Source organism: Bombina bombina, chromosome 3 (genome assembly GCF_027579735.1).
Source record: "Bombina bombina isolate aBomBom1 chromosome 3, aBomBom1.pri, whole genome shotgun sequence".
In the NCBI taxonomy this organism is placed as follows: Eukaryota; Metazoa; Chordata; class Amphibia; order Anura; family Bombinatoridae; genus Bombina; species Bombina bombina.
The window spans coordinates 537,628,995-537,646,263 of record NC_069501.1 but is presented as its reverse complement, the minus strand read 5'-3'; the positions used below and the strand labels follow the sequence as shown (position 1 = coordinate 537,646,263).

General features: G+C 39.3%; 1 protein-coding gene across 1 annotated transcript in view; it reads right to left on the bottom strand.

The window, feature by feature from the left end:
• Positions 1-1,505: 1,505 nt before the first annotated feature.
• Positions 1,506-17,269, bottom strand: part of LOC128653617 (protein argonaute-1) — a 275,726-nt gene continuing 259,962 nt past the window's right edge. Inside the window, exons 17-19 of the mRNA XM_053707008.1 lie at positions 3,691-3,792; positions 3,164-3,363; positions 1,506-3,027 (exon numbers count right to left, since the gene is read on the bottom strand). Coding sequence (XP_053562983.1) covers positions 2,919-3,027; positions 3,164-3,363; positions 3,691-3,792 — 411 coding nt within the window. The 3' untranslated portion in view covers positions 1,506-2,918. The remainder of the gene's footprint in view (positions 3,028-3,163; positions 3,364-3,690; positions 3,793-17,269) is intronic.

The following is a 17,269-nucleotide window of genomic DNA, read 5'->3' as shown; positions in this document are numbered from 1 at the left end:
TTTTGAAGGTAAGAAAAAATGATTAATTCAAATGCATTATCCCAAATATGAAACTGACTGTCTGAAAATAAGGAATGTTGAACATTCCGAGTCAAGGCAAATAAATGTTTGAATACATATATTTAGAACTTTATAAACAAAGTGCCCAACCATAGCTTAGAGTGTCACAGAAAATAAGATTTACTTACCCCAGGACACTCATCTACATGTTTGTAGAAAGCCAAACCAGTACTGAAACGAGAATCAGTAGAGGTAATGGTATATAAATAAGAGTATATCGTCGATCTGAAAAGGGAGGTAAGAGATGAATCTCTACGACCGATAACAGAGAACCTATGAAATAGACCCCGTAGAAGGAGATCACTGCATTCAAATAGGCAATACTCTCCTCACATCCCTCTGACATTCACTGCACGCTGAGAGGAAAACCGGGCTCCAACTTGCTGCGGAGCGCATATCAACGTAGAATCTAGCACAAACTTACTTCACCACCTCCATAGGAGGCAAAGTTTGTAAAACTGAATTGTGGGTGTGGTGAGGGGTGTATTTATAGGCATTTTGAGGTTTGGGAAACTTTGCCCCTCCTGGTAGGAATGTATATCTCATACGTCACTAGCTCATGGACTCTTGCTAATTACATGAAAGAAATGTTAAATGGACATTTTACTCAGAAAAGTGCTTTTATCCATAAGAAAGAACTGCATTTAAATATTTTGACTTTGCCACTGCCTGAATAAAAATTAAGTCAATTAATTAAGTTTTAAATATAAATGTAAATTAGCACACCAACATCAGCTGTACCCTTTTTCTAATGCTTATTGACTTAGCATTACCAGAGAGTACCAACCAACGAGAACTAGTAGGAAAACAATCAACCAATGACCATTAATATGAAGTACACAACCATAACCGCTGTACTTAGTTAATTTATATTTAAACAGGTTTTACTTTCTATCTTTCAAACAAAAATAGTATTTATTTTTTTAACGCGTTGTCCATTTAATTGTCCAAATCATCATCTGTGCTACTGAAAGGAATTATTGTTTCCTCTAAAGGTTAAACTTGTGAACAACTACAGAACATGTTAAAGGCATATTCTTTTGTTTCCCAACCAAATCTATGGAAACAAATAATTTATCCAAAAAAAATTCAATAACCACAAATCAAACTCTCTGTTCTTTCCATGGTGACAGGAACAAACCACCTGGTGTTGTCTAAGTCAAATCATATCAACGCATTTTTCTTTCTTTTTTTCTTTCATACAACATACAGCTTGATATGTATGAAACAGAATAAAAATGTTTTTATCCACCATAACCAAAAACTGACCAGATTTAAATTACATGGATTCCAAGTTTCAAATACTTAATTGCTGAAACTGCAAACAATTTGCATAGTGAAGTAGCCAATAATATTGTGTTCCAACATTTTCTGTACTAGGTAATCTGCATTGATCAAAATTAACATAGCGCACATTACACAATGCAATAACAGAGCGAGAATTACAGCATAAAGTTGTGGCATTGTGTCTTCAACGACAGATTTCTATCATGCTGCTCAAGCTCCGTATATGGGTCTTACCAGCAAGAAATCGCAAAATTGCTTGTAAACTCAGAAATTCAGGGGGGAGAATGAGATTGTAGAATGTAGGTTGTCTTTGAAGATCCCTCATCTTCATTGAATTAAAGAAGTTGGTTTAAATAATCAAGTCTATATAGATTGTGCAGAGACTGGTTCATATTTTACTTAACTATCTTTGATAATTTATTTAGTGCCATTATTATCACTTTGTAGATTTGGAGAATCATGAATTCCAGCCCGGTTTACGTCCTATGCAGGGTAGATCGGTCAAGGCACAATACACAGTCCTCTTTGTAACTATTACTTGCTGAAGCCAGTCACGTGACACTCCTGAACATTATATACTTAGCACCAGATTCATTCACTACTGTGGAAAACAACCATTCTAAGGTATGAAGGCACGTGGGAGTCAGTTATCACTTGATAATACCACACTATTGCTTCAATGTAACCCAGCTCCACTTTGCTTCAGTATATGGCACCTGTAGATTTTAAGGGAAATTACAAGCTCTTCAATAGCATACAGTTTTGGCCTTCACTTGCCTGTGAATCCTGTAATTGTTTTGTTTTTTTTCTTTTAAAATTCAAAATGACATCAGGTGTTATAAACCCAGTGCAATCTAGTTCTTGTACTTAGATTCAAACCACACTCACTTCTGATCTGCACAGTCTGGAGTGAAGTGGTCAGTGCTACATAATGTTTAACAGAATATTTAGAAATGTGCTGGTTATGTTTTAAGTGCTTGAGTGTCCATTGTGAAATGCGTGACGAGGGAGCACTTACAGAGATTATAATATTGTAAGCCTAGTAACCTGTTACCTCACTAGAACTACATTATTCAAAAAAGGGACATAATATAATCCATTGTTTAAGGCTCTATACTGCTCGTCTCTCTCATCCCCAAATATTCTGCTAATTAAAATCCATTTCCCTTAATGGGAATGAGAATCAGTTTCTCACAGTTTCTCTGTTTCTAGTATTGCATTTCAAGTCTTCAAGGAATAAAAATGTTGCCGTGGCAGTCACAGGTGTTCTAGTGAAAGATTCCAGGGATGCATCATCATGTAGGAGGAGATGGTCCCATTAGGTTTTTTCTTCATCCTCTGTACCACTTCCACAGCATGCAAAAAAACAAAAATAAATCATATTCAGTGTCTGCTGTGATCTCTAAGTTGGTCCCACTGGGCTGTATTGGGTGTGTAGGGTTGCAGGTACCCTTCCTTCTATAGGGATCTTGCCCTTAGGAGACACAATCCTTTTTGAGAAGCTGAGGTACGTTTTAGGGCCGGCAAGTCAGACACGAAAGGTTTCCATCAGCAAGGTGCTTATAGACTCATCAGGCAAAATACATGGTGCGTAATGTATCTTGGTGAACCTGCACTGCTTTAGCCAAGGCCTGAGGATCCCTCCCGTTGCTCTGCCCAGAGATATGACTGCCTTCTCCACTACAAAAGAAGTGAAAAGTGCTGTTAAATATGTACCAGACGTTACAGGGTCATATACTATATAAATTAATATCTAATTTTTACATGAATTGAACACATTTTTGTGGTGCATCAGACTAAAAAGTGCCACACTCACCTATCATGTTCCTTATCCACAAGGTGGTACCGTGCTCTGAAAGCTACCAACCGTGCGTAATAGGCAGGCGCAGGGATGGAGACAGAGCGAGTGCAGCGTACATAAGTGTGACACAGCTGATAGGTAAGAATCTGCAGCTCATCAGCCGTGAATCTGTTGTCATCCCATAGAACATAGTAATGGGAGGGACGGCTGGTGCCCTGCAAAGAATTAAAAAATACATGTATTCATTAGAGCACAGTATCTCGGAAAGGAACCCAGCACCCTGGTTCAGTGTTGGTAAACAAGAGATTAGTACAAAAGGCATGAACACAACAAAGCCTCTATGTCCTGATGATATGAAAAATATATAAGAAACAGAAAAAATAAATTAACAGCCGATGCCATATATAATCTATATTTGTCACGTACGCTGTCCAACAGAGTTTCATTTTTCTTCTGAAATATTCAAATTCTCATACACTAACTGTTAATTTTCTGTAATTCTGGGAATCTCTCTAATACCTTACACATATTTGATCAGTTACCTGAATACCCGCATGACTGCACAAATAGAAGTCAAACTCAAATGGGTGTGTGATGTTGGTATCGACTGTGGTTCCTGCTGGAATGTTACCGCTTTTTCCAATCTGTAAATTCAAGCAGAGAGTTGTCAGACTTGTTAGCATACACAACACATTTACGGTTTTTAAAATCGTATAAAAATATAGAAAACATAGATCTTGATGACCCATAAGAACCATTGGCCCAACAAGTCTGCCCATATGTCCTATAAAGCAGGGCTCGAAAGAACCAGGAGTCACTGGTTCCTAGAATTATACACCTGGTTCCTAACCTTTTGGGTTATTCTCCATATATCTATATACAAATACCACTGTCTACCACCTCATTTTTAAACAGACTACTGCATAACCTTAGTTCATAGGGTACCCATATGCTTTTCACAGGCATTCTGAAAGGAATAGTCTTGTCAAAGTTAAACTTTCATGATTCAGATAGAGCATGCCATTTTAAGCAACTTTCTAATTTACTCCTATTATCAATTTTTCTTCTTTCTTTTGGTATCTTGCAAAAGCAGGAATGTAAGCACCACCAATCAGCAAGCACTACCCAGGTGCTGAACCAAAAATGGATTGTCTCCTAAGCTTACATTCAAATAAAGATGGCAAGAAAACGAAGAAAATTGATAATAGGAGTAAATTAGAAAGTTGCTTAAAATTGCTCGCTCTATCTGAATCATGTAAGTTTAATTTTGACTAGACTATCCCTTTAAAGCCCCAACAGTGTTTGTCTTTACTACCTCTAATGGTAGTTTATTCCATGAACCAACAACCCTTTCTGTAAAGAAAAATTGCTATGTATACACGGCAATCAACTGCATTGCTATTGTCTGCAATATTTTAAAATATGTTTTACTGTAAAGGTGCTAACTAAAAATGATGACACCACATAAACCTCTACACACTTTCTGGAGGTACCTGTGATACGCTGATAGTTGTTACATGTTACTGCGGGAAGGGCAATGGAAACATTTTTCGATAATTTTCAGAAACAAATATACTGATCATTTGAAATTCAAAGTGCTATTGCATTGTCTTTTTATTGTGTATTTATTTAGTATGCATTTCTACTGCATTTAATGGGACTTCACTATCATTTTGTTTCATGAGTATTAAAGTGAATCATTAAGATATGAGCTCATCTAGGATATTTATTAACAACGAATACAATGGGAACGATGCATAATTGATACTAGAAGTAAATTGGAAAGTTGTTTACAATTGCATGCTCTGTCTGAATCAAGAAAGTTTAATTTTGAGTTTACTGTCCCTTTAATGAAACTTAAAAGGGACATAACACCAAACAATTTTCTTTCATGATTTAGGTAGAACATACAATTTTAAACAACTTTCCAGTTTACTTCTATTATCAAATTTGCTTCATTCTCTTGGTATCCTTTGTCGAAGGAGCAGCAATGCACTACTGGTTTCTACTAAACACATGGGTGAGACAATGATAATCGTTATATATATGTAGCCACCAATGGAAAGTTGTCAAATTCATGAATGTCTAATAATGACTTTACTGTTCCTTTAAGCATAAAAACAGAATTTATGCTTACCTGATAAATTACTTTCTCTTGCGGTGTATCCAGTCCACGGCTTCATCCTTTACTTGTGGGATATTCTCATTCCCTACAGGAAGTGGCAAAGAGAGCACACAGCAAAGCTGTCCATATAGCTCCCCCTCTAGCTCCACCACCCAGTCATTCGACCAAAGGTTAGGAAGAAAAAGGAGAAACCATAGGGTGCAGTGGTGACTGTAGTTTAAACAAACATTTTTTTACCTGACTTAAATGCCAGGGCGGGCCGTGGACTGGATACACCGCAAGAGAAAGTAATTTATCAGGTAAGCATAAATTCTGTTTTCTCTTGCAAGGTGTATCCAGTCCACGGCTTCATCCTTTACTTGTGGGATACCAATACCAAAGCTTTAGGACACGGATGAAGGGAGGGAACAAGACAGGTACCTTAAACAGAAGGCACCACTGCTTGCAAAACCTTTCTCCCAAAAATAGCCTCCGAAGAAGCAAAAGTATCGAATTTGTAAAATTTGGCAAAAGTATGCAGTGAAGACCAAGTCGCTGCCTTACAAATCTGTTCAACAGAAGCCTCATTTTTGAAAGCCCATGTAGAAGCCTCTGCTCTGGTAGAATGAGCAATAATTCTTTCAGGATGCTGCTGGCCAGCAGTCTCATAGGCCAAACGGATGATGCTTTTCATCCAAAAGGAAAGAGAGGTAGCAATCGCTTTCTGACCTCTCCTCTTACCAGAATAGATAACAAGCAAGGAAGATGTTTGTCTGAAATCCTTAGTTGCTTGTAAATAGAACTTTAAAGCACGAACTACATCAAGATTGTGTAACAGACGTTCCTTCTTCGAAGAAGGATTAGGACACAGAGAAGGAACAACTATTTCCTGGTTAATATTCTCGTTAGAAACAACTTTAGGAAGAAAACCAGGCTTGGTACGCAAAACTACCTTATCTGCGTGTTACACCAGGTAAGGTGAATCACACTGTAAGGCAGATAATTCTGAAACTCTTCGAGCAGAAGAGATAGCTACCAAAAACAAAACTTTCCAAGATAACAACTTAATATCTATGGAATGTAAAGGTTCAAACGGAACCCCTTGAAGAACTGAAAGAACTAGATTTAGACTCCATGGCGGAGCCACGGGTTTATAGACAGGCTTGATTCTGACTAAAGCCTGAGCAAACGCTTGAACGTCTGGTACCTCTGCCAGACGCTTGTGTAAAAGGATAGACAGAGCAGATATTTGTCCTTTTAAGGAACTAGCTGACAATCCTTTCTCCAATCCTTCTTGGAGAAAGGACAATATCCAGGGAATCCTAATCTTACTCCATGAGTAACCCTTGGATTCACACCAACAAAGATATTTCCGCCATATCTTATGGTAGATTTTCCTGGTGACAGGCTTTCTAGCCTGAATCAGAGTATCTATAACTGACTCAGAGAAACCACGCTTTGATAGAATTAAGCGTTCAATCTCCAAGCAGTCAGACGTAGAGAAACTAGATTTGGATGCTTGAACGGACCCTGTATTAGAAGATCCTGCCTCATTGGCAGTATCCATGGTGGGACAGATGACATGTCCACTAGGTCTGCATACCAAGTCCTGCGTGGCCACGCAGGCGCTATCAGAATAACCGAAGCCTTCTCCTGCTTGATTCTGGCGACCAGACGAGGAAGGAGAGGAAACGGTGGAAAAACATAAGCCAGATTGAAGGACCAAGGCGCTACTAGAGCATCTATCAATACCGCCTTGGGGTCCCGGGACCTGGACCCGTAGAGAGGAAGTTTGGTGTTCTGACGGGACGCCATCAGATCCAATTCTGGAGAGCCCCATAGCTGAGTCAGCTGGGCAAATACCTCCGGGTGGAGTTCCCACTCCTCCGGTTGAAAAGTCTGACGACTTAGAAAATCCGCCTCCCAGTTGTCTACTCCTGGGATGTGAATTGCTGAGAGATGGCAGGAGTGATCCTCCGCCCACCTGATTATTTTGGTTACTTCCGTCATCACTAGGGAACTCTTTGTCCCCCCCCCCTGATGATTGACGTAAGCTACAGTCGTGATGTTGTCCCACTGAAATCTGATGAATTTGGTCGCAGCTAGTTGAGGCCATGCCTGAAGAGCGTTGAATATCGCCCTCATTTCCAGAATGTTTATCGGGAGAAGCGTTTCTTCCAGAGACCATAAGCCCTGAGCTTTCAGGGAGTCCCAGACCGCACCCCAGCCTAACAGACTGGCGTCGGTCGTTACAATGACCCTCTGTGGCCTGCGGAAACATATTCCCTGAGACAGGTGGTCCTGAGACAACCACCAGAGAAGAGAATCTCTGGTCTCCTGGTCCAACTGAATTTGAGGAGACAAATCTGCATAATCCCCATTCCACTGTTTGAGCATGCATAGTTGCAGTGGTCTGAGGTGTATCCGAGCAAAAGGGACTATGTCCATTGCTGCTACTATTAATCTGATTGCCTCCATGCACTGAGCTACAGATGGCAGAGGAATGGAATGAAGAACTCAGCAAGTAGTTAAAAGTTTCAACTTTCTGACCTCCGTCAGAAATATTTTCATTTCTACTGAATCTATTAGTGTTCCTAGGAAGGGAACCCTTGTGAGTGGGGACAGATGTTTGATTTTGATGTTCACCTTCCACCCGTGAGACCTCAGAAAGGCCAATACAATCTCCGTGTGAGCCTTGGCTCTGTGAAAGGACGGCGCCTGAATTAAGATGTCGTCCAAATAAGGCGATACTGCTATGCCCCGCGGTCTTAGAACCGCCAGAAGGGACCCTAGCACCTTTGAGAAAATTCTGGGAGCAGTGGCTAAACCGAATGGAAGAGCCACGAACTGGTAATGCTTGTCTAGGAAAGCGAACCTGAGGAACTGATGATGATCTTTGTGGATAGGGATATGCAGGTACGCATCCTTTAGATCCACGGTAGTCATATATTGACCTTCCTGGATCATAGGCAAGATTGTCCGAATGGTCTCCATCTTGAATGATGGGACTCTGAGGAATCTGTTTAGAATTTTTAGATCCAGGATTGGTCTGAAAGTTCCTTCTTTTTTGGGAACCACAAACAGGTTTGAGTAAAAACCCAGACCTTGTTCTGCAATTGGAACTGGGTATATCACTCCCATCGTATGTAGATCTTCTACACAACGTAAGAACGCCTCTTTCTTTGTCTGGTCTGTAGACAGACGAGAAATGTGGAACCTTCCCCTTGGAGTGGAGTCCTTGAATTCTAGAAGATATCCCTGGGTAACAATCTCTAATGCCCAGGGATCGTGAACATCTCTTGCCCAGGCCTGAGCGAAGAGAGAGAGTCTGCCCCCTACTAGATCCGGTCCCGGATCGGGGGCTACCCCTTCATGCTGTCTTGGTAGCAGCTGCAGGCTTTTTGGCCTGTTTACCCTTGTCCCAGCCCTGGTAAGGCTTCCAGGTTGCCTTGGGCTGTGAAGCGTTACCCACTTGCTTTGCAGCTGTAGAGGCTGAAGCGGAACCGCTCCTGAAGTTACGAAAGTAACGAAAATTAGCTTTGTTTCTAGCCTTAAAGGCTTGTCCTGAGGGAGAGCATGGCCCTTTCCCCCGGTGATTTCTGAAATAATCTCTTTCAATTCTGGCCCGAAAAGGGACTTTCCCTTGAAAGGGATATTTAATAATTTGGATTTTGACGACACATCGGCCGACCATGACTTAAGTGTTGTGAGGGTACATCAGATAAGGCTACCAAAGCTTCAGACTGCTCATAATCTGTTCTTAAAACAGAGCTATCGCGCTTTGCAGGAAAAACTGGCAGTTTGGATAGAAAGGCCGCAAGGGAATTATCCATGACTGTCGCTAGTTGTTGCAATGTAATAGGGGCAGACGCACTAGAGGTACTAGGCATCGCTTGAGCGGGCGTAACTGGTTGTGACACATGGGGAGAGGTAGGCGGACTATCCTCATTATTTTCAGTCTGAGAATCATCTTGGGCCACATTTTTAAGTGCAACAATATGATCTTTAAAGTGTATAGACATATTAGTGCAATTGGGACACATTCTGAGAGGGGGTTCCACCATGGCTTCTAAACACATTCAACAAGGATTTTCCTTAGTGTCAGACATGTTTAACAGACTAGTAGCATACACAAGCAGGCTTGGAAAACACTTTAATCAAATAAAAAACACAATTTGAAAAAACATTACTGTGCCTTTAAGAAATAAAAAGAGCACACAATTTTACAAAAAACAGTGAAAAATGCACCAATCCTTTTGAAATTTTCACAGTATGTACCTAAGGCTTTAATATGATTGCACCACAAGTTTCAGAACGATTAACCCCTTAATGCCCAAACCGGAGCATCCTAAAGCCAACAACCGGTTAATTAACTACAGCACCTTGCCACAGCTTACTGCTTACTGCTGTGGCCCTACCTGCCCTTAGGGATCCGTTTTGGGGGAATAAAGCTTCTTTTAGGTCCCCAATCAGCAGCTGGACCCTCCATGTGAAGCAGCATGAACAGACTTTCAATTCTAACTGCGCATCTGAGGCGCGAAATTAGGCCCCTCCCACTCCACTCCGGAGTTGAGGCCTACAAAAATCACTTCTAAGTGACTAATTTTATGCCATGTGGATAATAACCCCAGTAAAACACTCCAAAGTGCTTAAAACAGTGTCTCCAATGAGTATTTCTTAAATAAATAATCGATTGCCCTGCATTAGTGTCAACCAGCCTATTTAGCCCTGTTATGTAAGCATTCAATTCTATACTAAGTCTCAGAACATAGCTTACCCTCCCCCACATGGGGATCTTGTCAGTCTTCTAGCATTATCTCAGTCTTGTCTAGAAATAAATGACTAAACATACCTCATTGCAGTTAAGCCTGCAAACTGTTCCCCCCAACTGAAGTTTTCTGGTACTCCTCAGTCCTGTGTGGGAACAGCAGTGGATTTTAGTTACGACATGCTAAAATCATTTTCCTCTCAGCAGAATTCTTCATCACTTTTCTGCTAGAGAGTAAATAGTACAAACCGGTACCATTTAAAAATAAACTCTTGATTGAAGATATAAAACTACAATTCTAACACCACATTCACTTTACCCTCCCGTAGAGAGACCCTAGTGCTTAGAGCCGGCAAAGAGAATGACTGGTGGGTGGAGCTAGAGGGGGAGCTATATGGACAGCTTTGCTGTGTGCTCTCTTTGCCACTTCCTGTAGGGAATGAGAATATAACACAAGTAAAGGATGAAGCCGTGGACTGGATACACCTTGCAAGAGAAAGACTTCACATATACACACATATTATAAACACCTATAAATTTGACTCCATCCCAGACCCTTTGTCATATCGCATTTCCCTTTAATACTGCAATTTTTTTAATTTATTTTTTTTACAATTTTTTATTGAAGTTTCAATAAGAACTAACAAACAAACTTGTTTCACCCAAAAAGAAAGATTACATCATAGTATGACATACAATGCTGTTACACGAAAATTATCCAATGAGATTAGTCAAAGAGAGGGATCATTGTTCATATCTCGATATGACTAGAGTGAAAGATTTGGGTTACAGAGAATTGAACTTCATTTTATATTATATGAGTTTAGATGTTATCCCTACATCAATATGTGAATGTTTCATAACTGTCAATTCTAGATCCAGGAAGATGTAAGGAGTAGGCTTACGTTATTTGGGTTATAGTGATTAGGGTAAGAGATAAAGAACAGCGGGCGAGAGCCGCTCGAGTTATAGGGGAAGAAGAAAGGGGGAGAGGGGGGGGGGGGCGGAGAGAGGAGAGATAGAACCGTATGCAAAAGGCTAGTAGATTAGTTATGAAAACAGGAGGAGGGTAGTTATAATGGATAAGGAAGTGAGGGTTTTCAATAGTAGGTATCTATATAGAGGTAGGAACACCAATTATTATTCAGCTCAATGTTGCGTTGTGCATCGCTATGTCATGGTATTTAGTCAAAGTAGGGCTTAGGCTTAATGTATCTCTATGCGTAATATATACATCTATGGTGCTTATAATAAAACTGGTGAACAGAATCGGACCAACTCTAGACAAGAATAAAATATATAAACTTAATCTATACTATCAAAGAGGTGACTTGTATTACCGTCTGGTACTTCAGTACACCAAAGTGTATATGTATGATGAGGACCTCAAGATCCAAAAGAGATATACCTGGAGCAGAGTTACTAAACCCTAATATACAGTATTGACCATGGTTGTAAAAGTGTATTGTGATAGCAATATTATTTCCTATGTTAGCTGGGTTAACTTTGGGAGTAACTGCAGCTTAATTCTAAACTCCCCTCACATGAATGGGTGCAAACAATATATATCTTGTATATCAGTAGAAGTTTTTACACAAGAACACAAACATAATGATAACAGTGATGAAACACACAGTAAACTTAGTTACATTGAGAGAACCTACTAAAGATACTAATTGGAAGGTCTGGTCTCCAGGTCACTACAGGTTTAAGCTGCAAGATATGACAAAGTGAGTTGTTAAAGTAAAAGTCACACAAATGGATACCTATTTAACTATAAGGTTAAGGCAAAGACCCTTTCGCCAATACGAGTATTGCTAAAGACATATAGTGGCATTAGGAGTATAGTAGGTACCAATTTCATGGGTAAACTTTCAGTCTAGCTGAAAAGGCACAACTGAATATGTACTCATGTCTATGACCTCCGTTTAACTTCAGATTCACAACTAAGCATCTCCCACAGTGTATAGCTTCTCACATATATAGACTTATAAACATAAAATCTTAGTACTTTTTTACCCCCTGCGCTGTGTTCAGCAAGTTACTAAACTGATAAATATACTAGTCTACAGGTTAAATGTTTTGAGCATTGTATGAAATCCAGACCTCAGACCTAAGTATAATACATTTTTACCACATATTCAGGCTTGAGCATAAACATAAGTCCCTGGGGATATCATCCCATCAATAAGTTTCAATTTTAAAATTACTGGCAGATACAGCTTATGGAGTCGACTTGTAAGCGTCATATATGTAGATCTACACAGTACTAACAATGTTAAGAGAGATAATTTTACTGGGAATAACAATGGAACAGTATGAACTCTTGTGCGAAGTAAACCTATTAATTTACAAACTTCAATTATGGGGATATTGAATGGGAGCTACTCTCTTTGATGTCCTCTGTATCCACATATCCCTACATCTAGGTATGAAAGTCAGGCAGAGGAAACAGCAGCAATGCTGAAAGATGTTTATCCCACACCTGTTCTGAGTCTCAGAAGCGAAGAAATAGCAGGTAAGCTTGACCCATAAGCCGTGTAGCCGTATTTAGAGCAGACATTCTGAAGCTGTAAAACAGGGCCAACAGCCTCGCTAACTCCTGTGTTTTGGATCTTGCTGGGGTTCAAGTTGTAAAATTCCCTTGCGTGCAGCACAGCTGACACTATGAGTGAATCTCTCAAGATGTCCCCAAAAACCTCGACGCTGAGACCAAACTGCTGCCTGGCGAAGCTAGACACATAAACCAGAGTGTGGGTTAAATTAAAAGTACCTGTCTTGGGACATTGAAGCTAGAGCACTAGAGGTATCAAGTATCTGCTGCGGGCTCGTAAGAGATCGGGCTGTTGGTAATGAAACTTGGGCTTCAGATACTGAGCAGGAGTAGGTCGGTCTGATACGTGTAGCAGTGGCTGTGGTTTTGTACCTAGGAATCGATTCAGTTCCTGGCCGATATGTTGGCTTATTCTGTGCCGTGGTGAGGTCGGCCGTGTAATTTGACTGTGTGTGGTCCTGAGGGCATAGATTAGCGTTCCCGGTGTGCTTCTCAGTCTCTGGTTCCTCAAAGCTGGTGTCATTGCCTGTGAACTCCGGGTGCAATGAGCGCATTAGGTCTTCGAAACAGCCATCAATTTTCCTCTCAAATGCCATCAGCAGAGGAACGTTAGCTGTGTGAGGCAGGTGGCGATCTATGTTAAGAAGGTTACACAGTCTGCGATAGTGCTGCAGCAAAGGGACTAAACTCGGTAAAGAAGTGCCAGCATGGTCTGGCTAACAAAACGGCGTCTGCCCCATTTTCGCTGTAGCAGTCTCTATGAGCCTAAATCGCAAAATGCGGCTCTGCTCAAGGTGTCCATAATAATTGCATATTTTTCCTCCTTTTCTTAACACTCCATTCCTATCCTTCCCTATTTACCTTGACTCTCCTAATCAGCACCGTTCTATGTGCACCTTTAATTATTTGTACTATTATTTATGCATAATCTAATTAAGGGGCAGAAAGAAAAAAAAATGATCTTCCCCTCTCCCATCCCTCCCTTTATATATGTTGCCAATTGCCCCTTAATTTTTCTGTCAGAAAATATTCTGTTTGTATAAATGGTTTTAACAGTTGTTTTTGCAGCTCTGTATCTAAAGTTTTAATACATTTTTCCCATTTTTGAAAGAAAATTTTAATATATTTTTCTGTCTGTGTGAGTGTACTTGCTCAATATGTAGTTGTGTTTTTGCTTCATTGATTAAATGTTTTAATTTAACCTCCTTCACAGATTTCCATTCCTTCAGAATCAACTTCCTACTTATAAGAATGATCATATTCAGAAACCAAAAGTCATTCCCTTCCTTCGCCCGGTCACTAAGAAAAAATATTTGATGTAATTGGCAAGAGTCCATGAGCTAGTGACGTATGGGATATACAATCCTACCAGGAGGGGCAAAGTTTCACAAACCTCAAAATGCCTATAAATACACCCCTCACCACGCCCACAACTCAGTTTTACAAACTTTGCCTCCTATGGAGGTGGTGAAGTAAGTTTGTGCTCGTTTTTTATGATTTATTCTATGCTAAGCGCTTCTAAGCATTTTGAAGCCCAATTCCTCTCAGAATACAGTGTTTGTCAGAGGGATGTGAAAAGAGCATCGCCTATTTGATTTTATGGTTTTCTTTGCGGGAAATCTTTTCAAGGGATCTCTGTTATCGGTCAAAGGGATTCATCGCCTACCTCCCTTTTCAGATCGACGATATACTTTTATATACCATTACCTCTGCTGATAGTTTTCAGTACTGGTTTGGCTATCTGCTATATGTGGATGGGTGTCTTTCGGTAAGTATGTATCATTATTTAAGACACTCTTAGCTATGGTTTGGCGCTTTATGTATTGATATAAAGTTTTAAATACAGGTAGCCCTCAGTTTACGCCGGGGTTAGGTTCCAAAAGGAATGGTTGTAAATCGAAACTGTTGTAAATTGAAACCCAGTTTATAATGTAAGTCAATGGGAAGTGAGGGAGATAGGTTCCAGGCCCCTCTCAAAATTGTCATAAGTAACACCTAATACATTATTTTAAAAGCTTTGAAATGAAGACTTTAAATGCTAGACAGCATTATAAACCTAATAAAATAATCACACAACACAGAATATATAATTAAACTAAGTTAAATGAACAAAAACATTTGCTAAACAGCATTATAAACCTAATAAAATAATCACACAACACAGACTTCACTTGCATTTTTCTGCAAACCATTCTTTCTATGCATTCCAATCTGGACTGAGTTACAGACAGTCCAGTCTTGTTCCTTTGAAATCTGCTCGATAGCTCAGGTCTGGTTAAACTGATTAATTTCAGCTTGCTTGGCTTTGCTGCAACACAAGCGGACAGCTCCACCTACTGGCTATTTTAATAAATGCACTGCTTCTCAATGCTTTTCAATAGCAGTCACATGACTGGAAAAAAAGGTTGTTATTCTGAAACGGTGTAAATTGAACCGTTGTAAAACGAGGGCCACCTGTATATGTATTTTACTTATATTTGCCATGAGTCAGGTCTATGTGTATTTCCCTTTGCAGTCTATACAGTTTCAGTATAGGAATCATGTTTGGGAAGTTTATTTAAACTTCTTTCTTACATGGGGTTCAGTCTTTTTCTAATTTGACTTTCATTTTTTCGCGGGCAAATCTAGGCTCGCGAGGGCGTGAAATTGTGTTATTATTGCGTCATTCTTGGCTCAACATTTTTTGGCGCAAAGTTGCGCCATTGACGGCGGAAATTTCGTAATTTCCTGCGTCTTTGTTGACGCTAGTTGTTTTGGAGCAAAATCGCATTTGTTATGATGCGAGTTGTGTCATTTCCTGGTGTTAGTTTTACGCCAAAAAAGTAACTCCTTTTTGAGTAATGTGTCATTCTTGGCGCCAAGTTATTTTACCCCTCTCCCTCTATTGCTCGCTGTTTTCATGAACTTTGAAAGCTATTATGCCTGCTTTTGTTTTTCTCTACTGAAACTGTTACATTGTGGAAATTGAATGTTTTGCCTAATGTTATTTTTCTTTTTCTGTTACATTTTGCGAGATGTCTCATTCTGATCCGGACTCTGATGTTACTGTAGAAGCTATGATGCCCTGGAATACAATTCTACAATGCTAATTGTGTTCTTTTCAATTTTTAAGCTGTTATTTCTTCAGCTCAATTATGTGGCATTTATTTATCATGTTTTATGCTAGCAATGTTTCTACATGTACAATAACATTTACTGTTTTTACATATTCAGTTCATGTACTTGATTTAATCTGCAAACATCACATGTTGTTGCTTATAATCATAAAAGGTTATCACTGCTATTATGCCTTTAAGTAAACTTACCAGATCTTTTCAAAATTGATAAGATTTAATTAATTTTGTTCTGACCGACAGCATATTTAAGTTTATTCTACTGATGAAGGTTTCTTTGGCTCAAAGGATCCTGTATCAGACAGTTTGTTAAAAATTCTCATTTTTCATTTGAACATTTTTTTATTCTTTGTTTAGGAAATGTTTCAATTTATAGCTTTTAGGAGTCTAGTCCTCCTATTAACTATCGGCTAGATTACGAGTTTTGCGTTATGAGGGGTGCGGTACTAGCTTGCAAGTTATTGTCACCCCTCACTTCCCTACAGCGCTGGTATTACAGGTTTAAAAAAACCCGGCGTTAACAGGCAAGAAGTGAGCGTAAAGCAAAATTGAGCTCCATACCGCACTCCAATACCAGTGCTGCTGAAAGCTGCGGTGAGCTGGTTTTATGTGCACGATTTCCTGAAAAAAATCCTAACACCTGCAAAAAAGCAGCGTAAAGCTCCGTAACTCAGCACAATTGATTCCTATGGGGAAACCAAATTTATGTTTACACCTAACACCCTAACATGAACCCCGAGTCTAAACACCCCTAATCTTACACTTATTAACCCCCTAATCTGCCGCTCCGGACATCGCCGCCACTATAATAAACATATTAACCCCTAAATCGCCACACTCCAGTATCACAAACACTAGTTAAATATTATTAACCCCTAATCTGCCGCCCCTAACATCGCCGCCACCTACCTACATTTATTAACCCCTAATCTGCCGCCCCCCCAACGTCGCCGCCACTATACTAAATTTATTAACCCCTAAACCTAAGTCTAACCCTCACCCCCCTAACTTAAATATAATTAAAATAAATCTAAATAAAAATTACTATCATTACCTAAATAATTCCTATTTAAAACTAAATACTTACCTGTAAAATAAACCCAAAGCTAGCTACAATATAAGTAATAATTACATTGTAGCTATCTTAGGTTTTATTTTTATTTTACAGGTAAGTTTGTATTTATTTTAACTATGTAGAATAGATAGTAAATAGTTATTAACTATTTACTAACTACCTAGCTAAAATAAATAAAAATTTACCTGTAAAATAAAACCTAACCCGAGTTACACTAACACCTAACCTTACACTACAATTAAATAAATTACATTTATTAAATACAATTATCTAAATTACAAAAAAACCCACTAAATTACACAAAATAAAAAAAGAAATGATCAGATATTTAAACTAATTACACCTAATCTAATAGCCCTATCAAAATAAAAAAGCCCCCCCAAAATAAAAAAAACCCTAACCAAAACTAAACTACCAATAGCCCTTAAAAGGGCCTTTTGTGGGGGCATTGTCCAAAAGAAATCAGCTATTTTACCTGTAAAAAAATACAAACAACCCACCACCCAC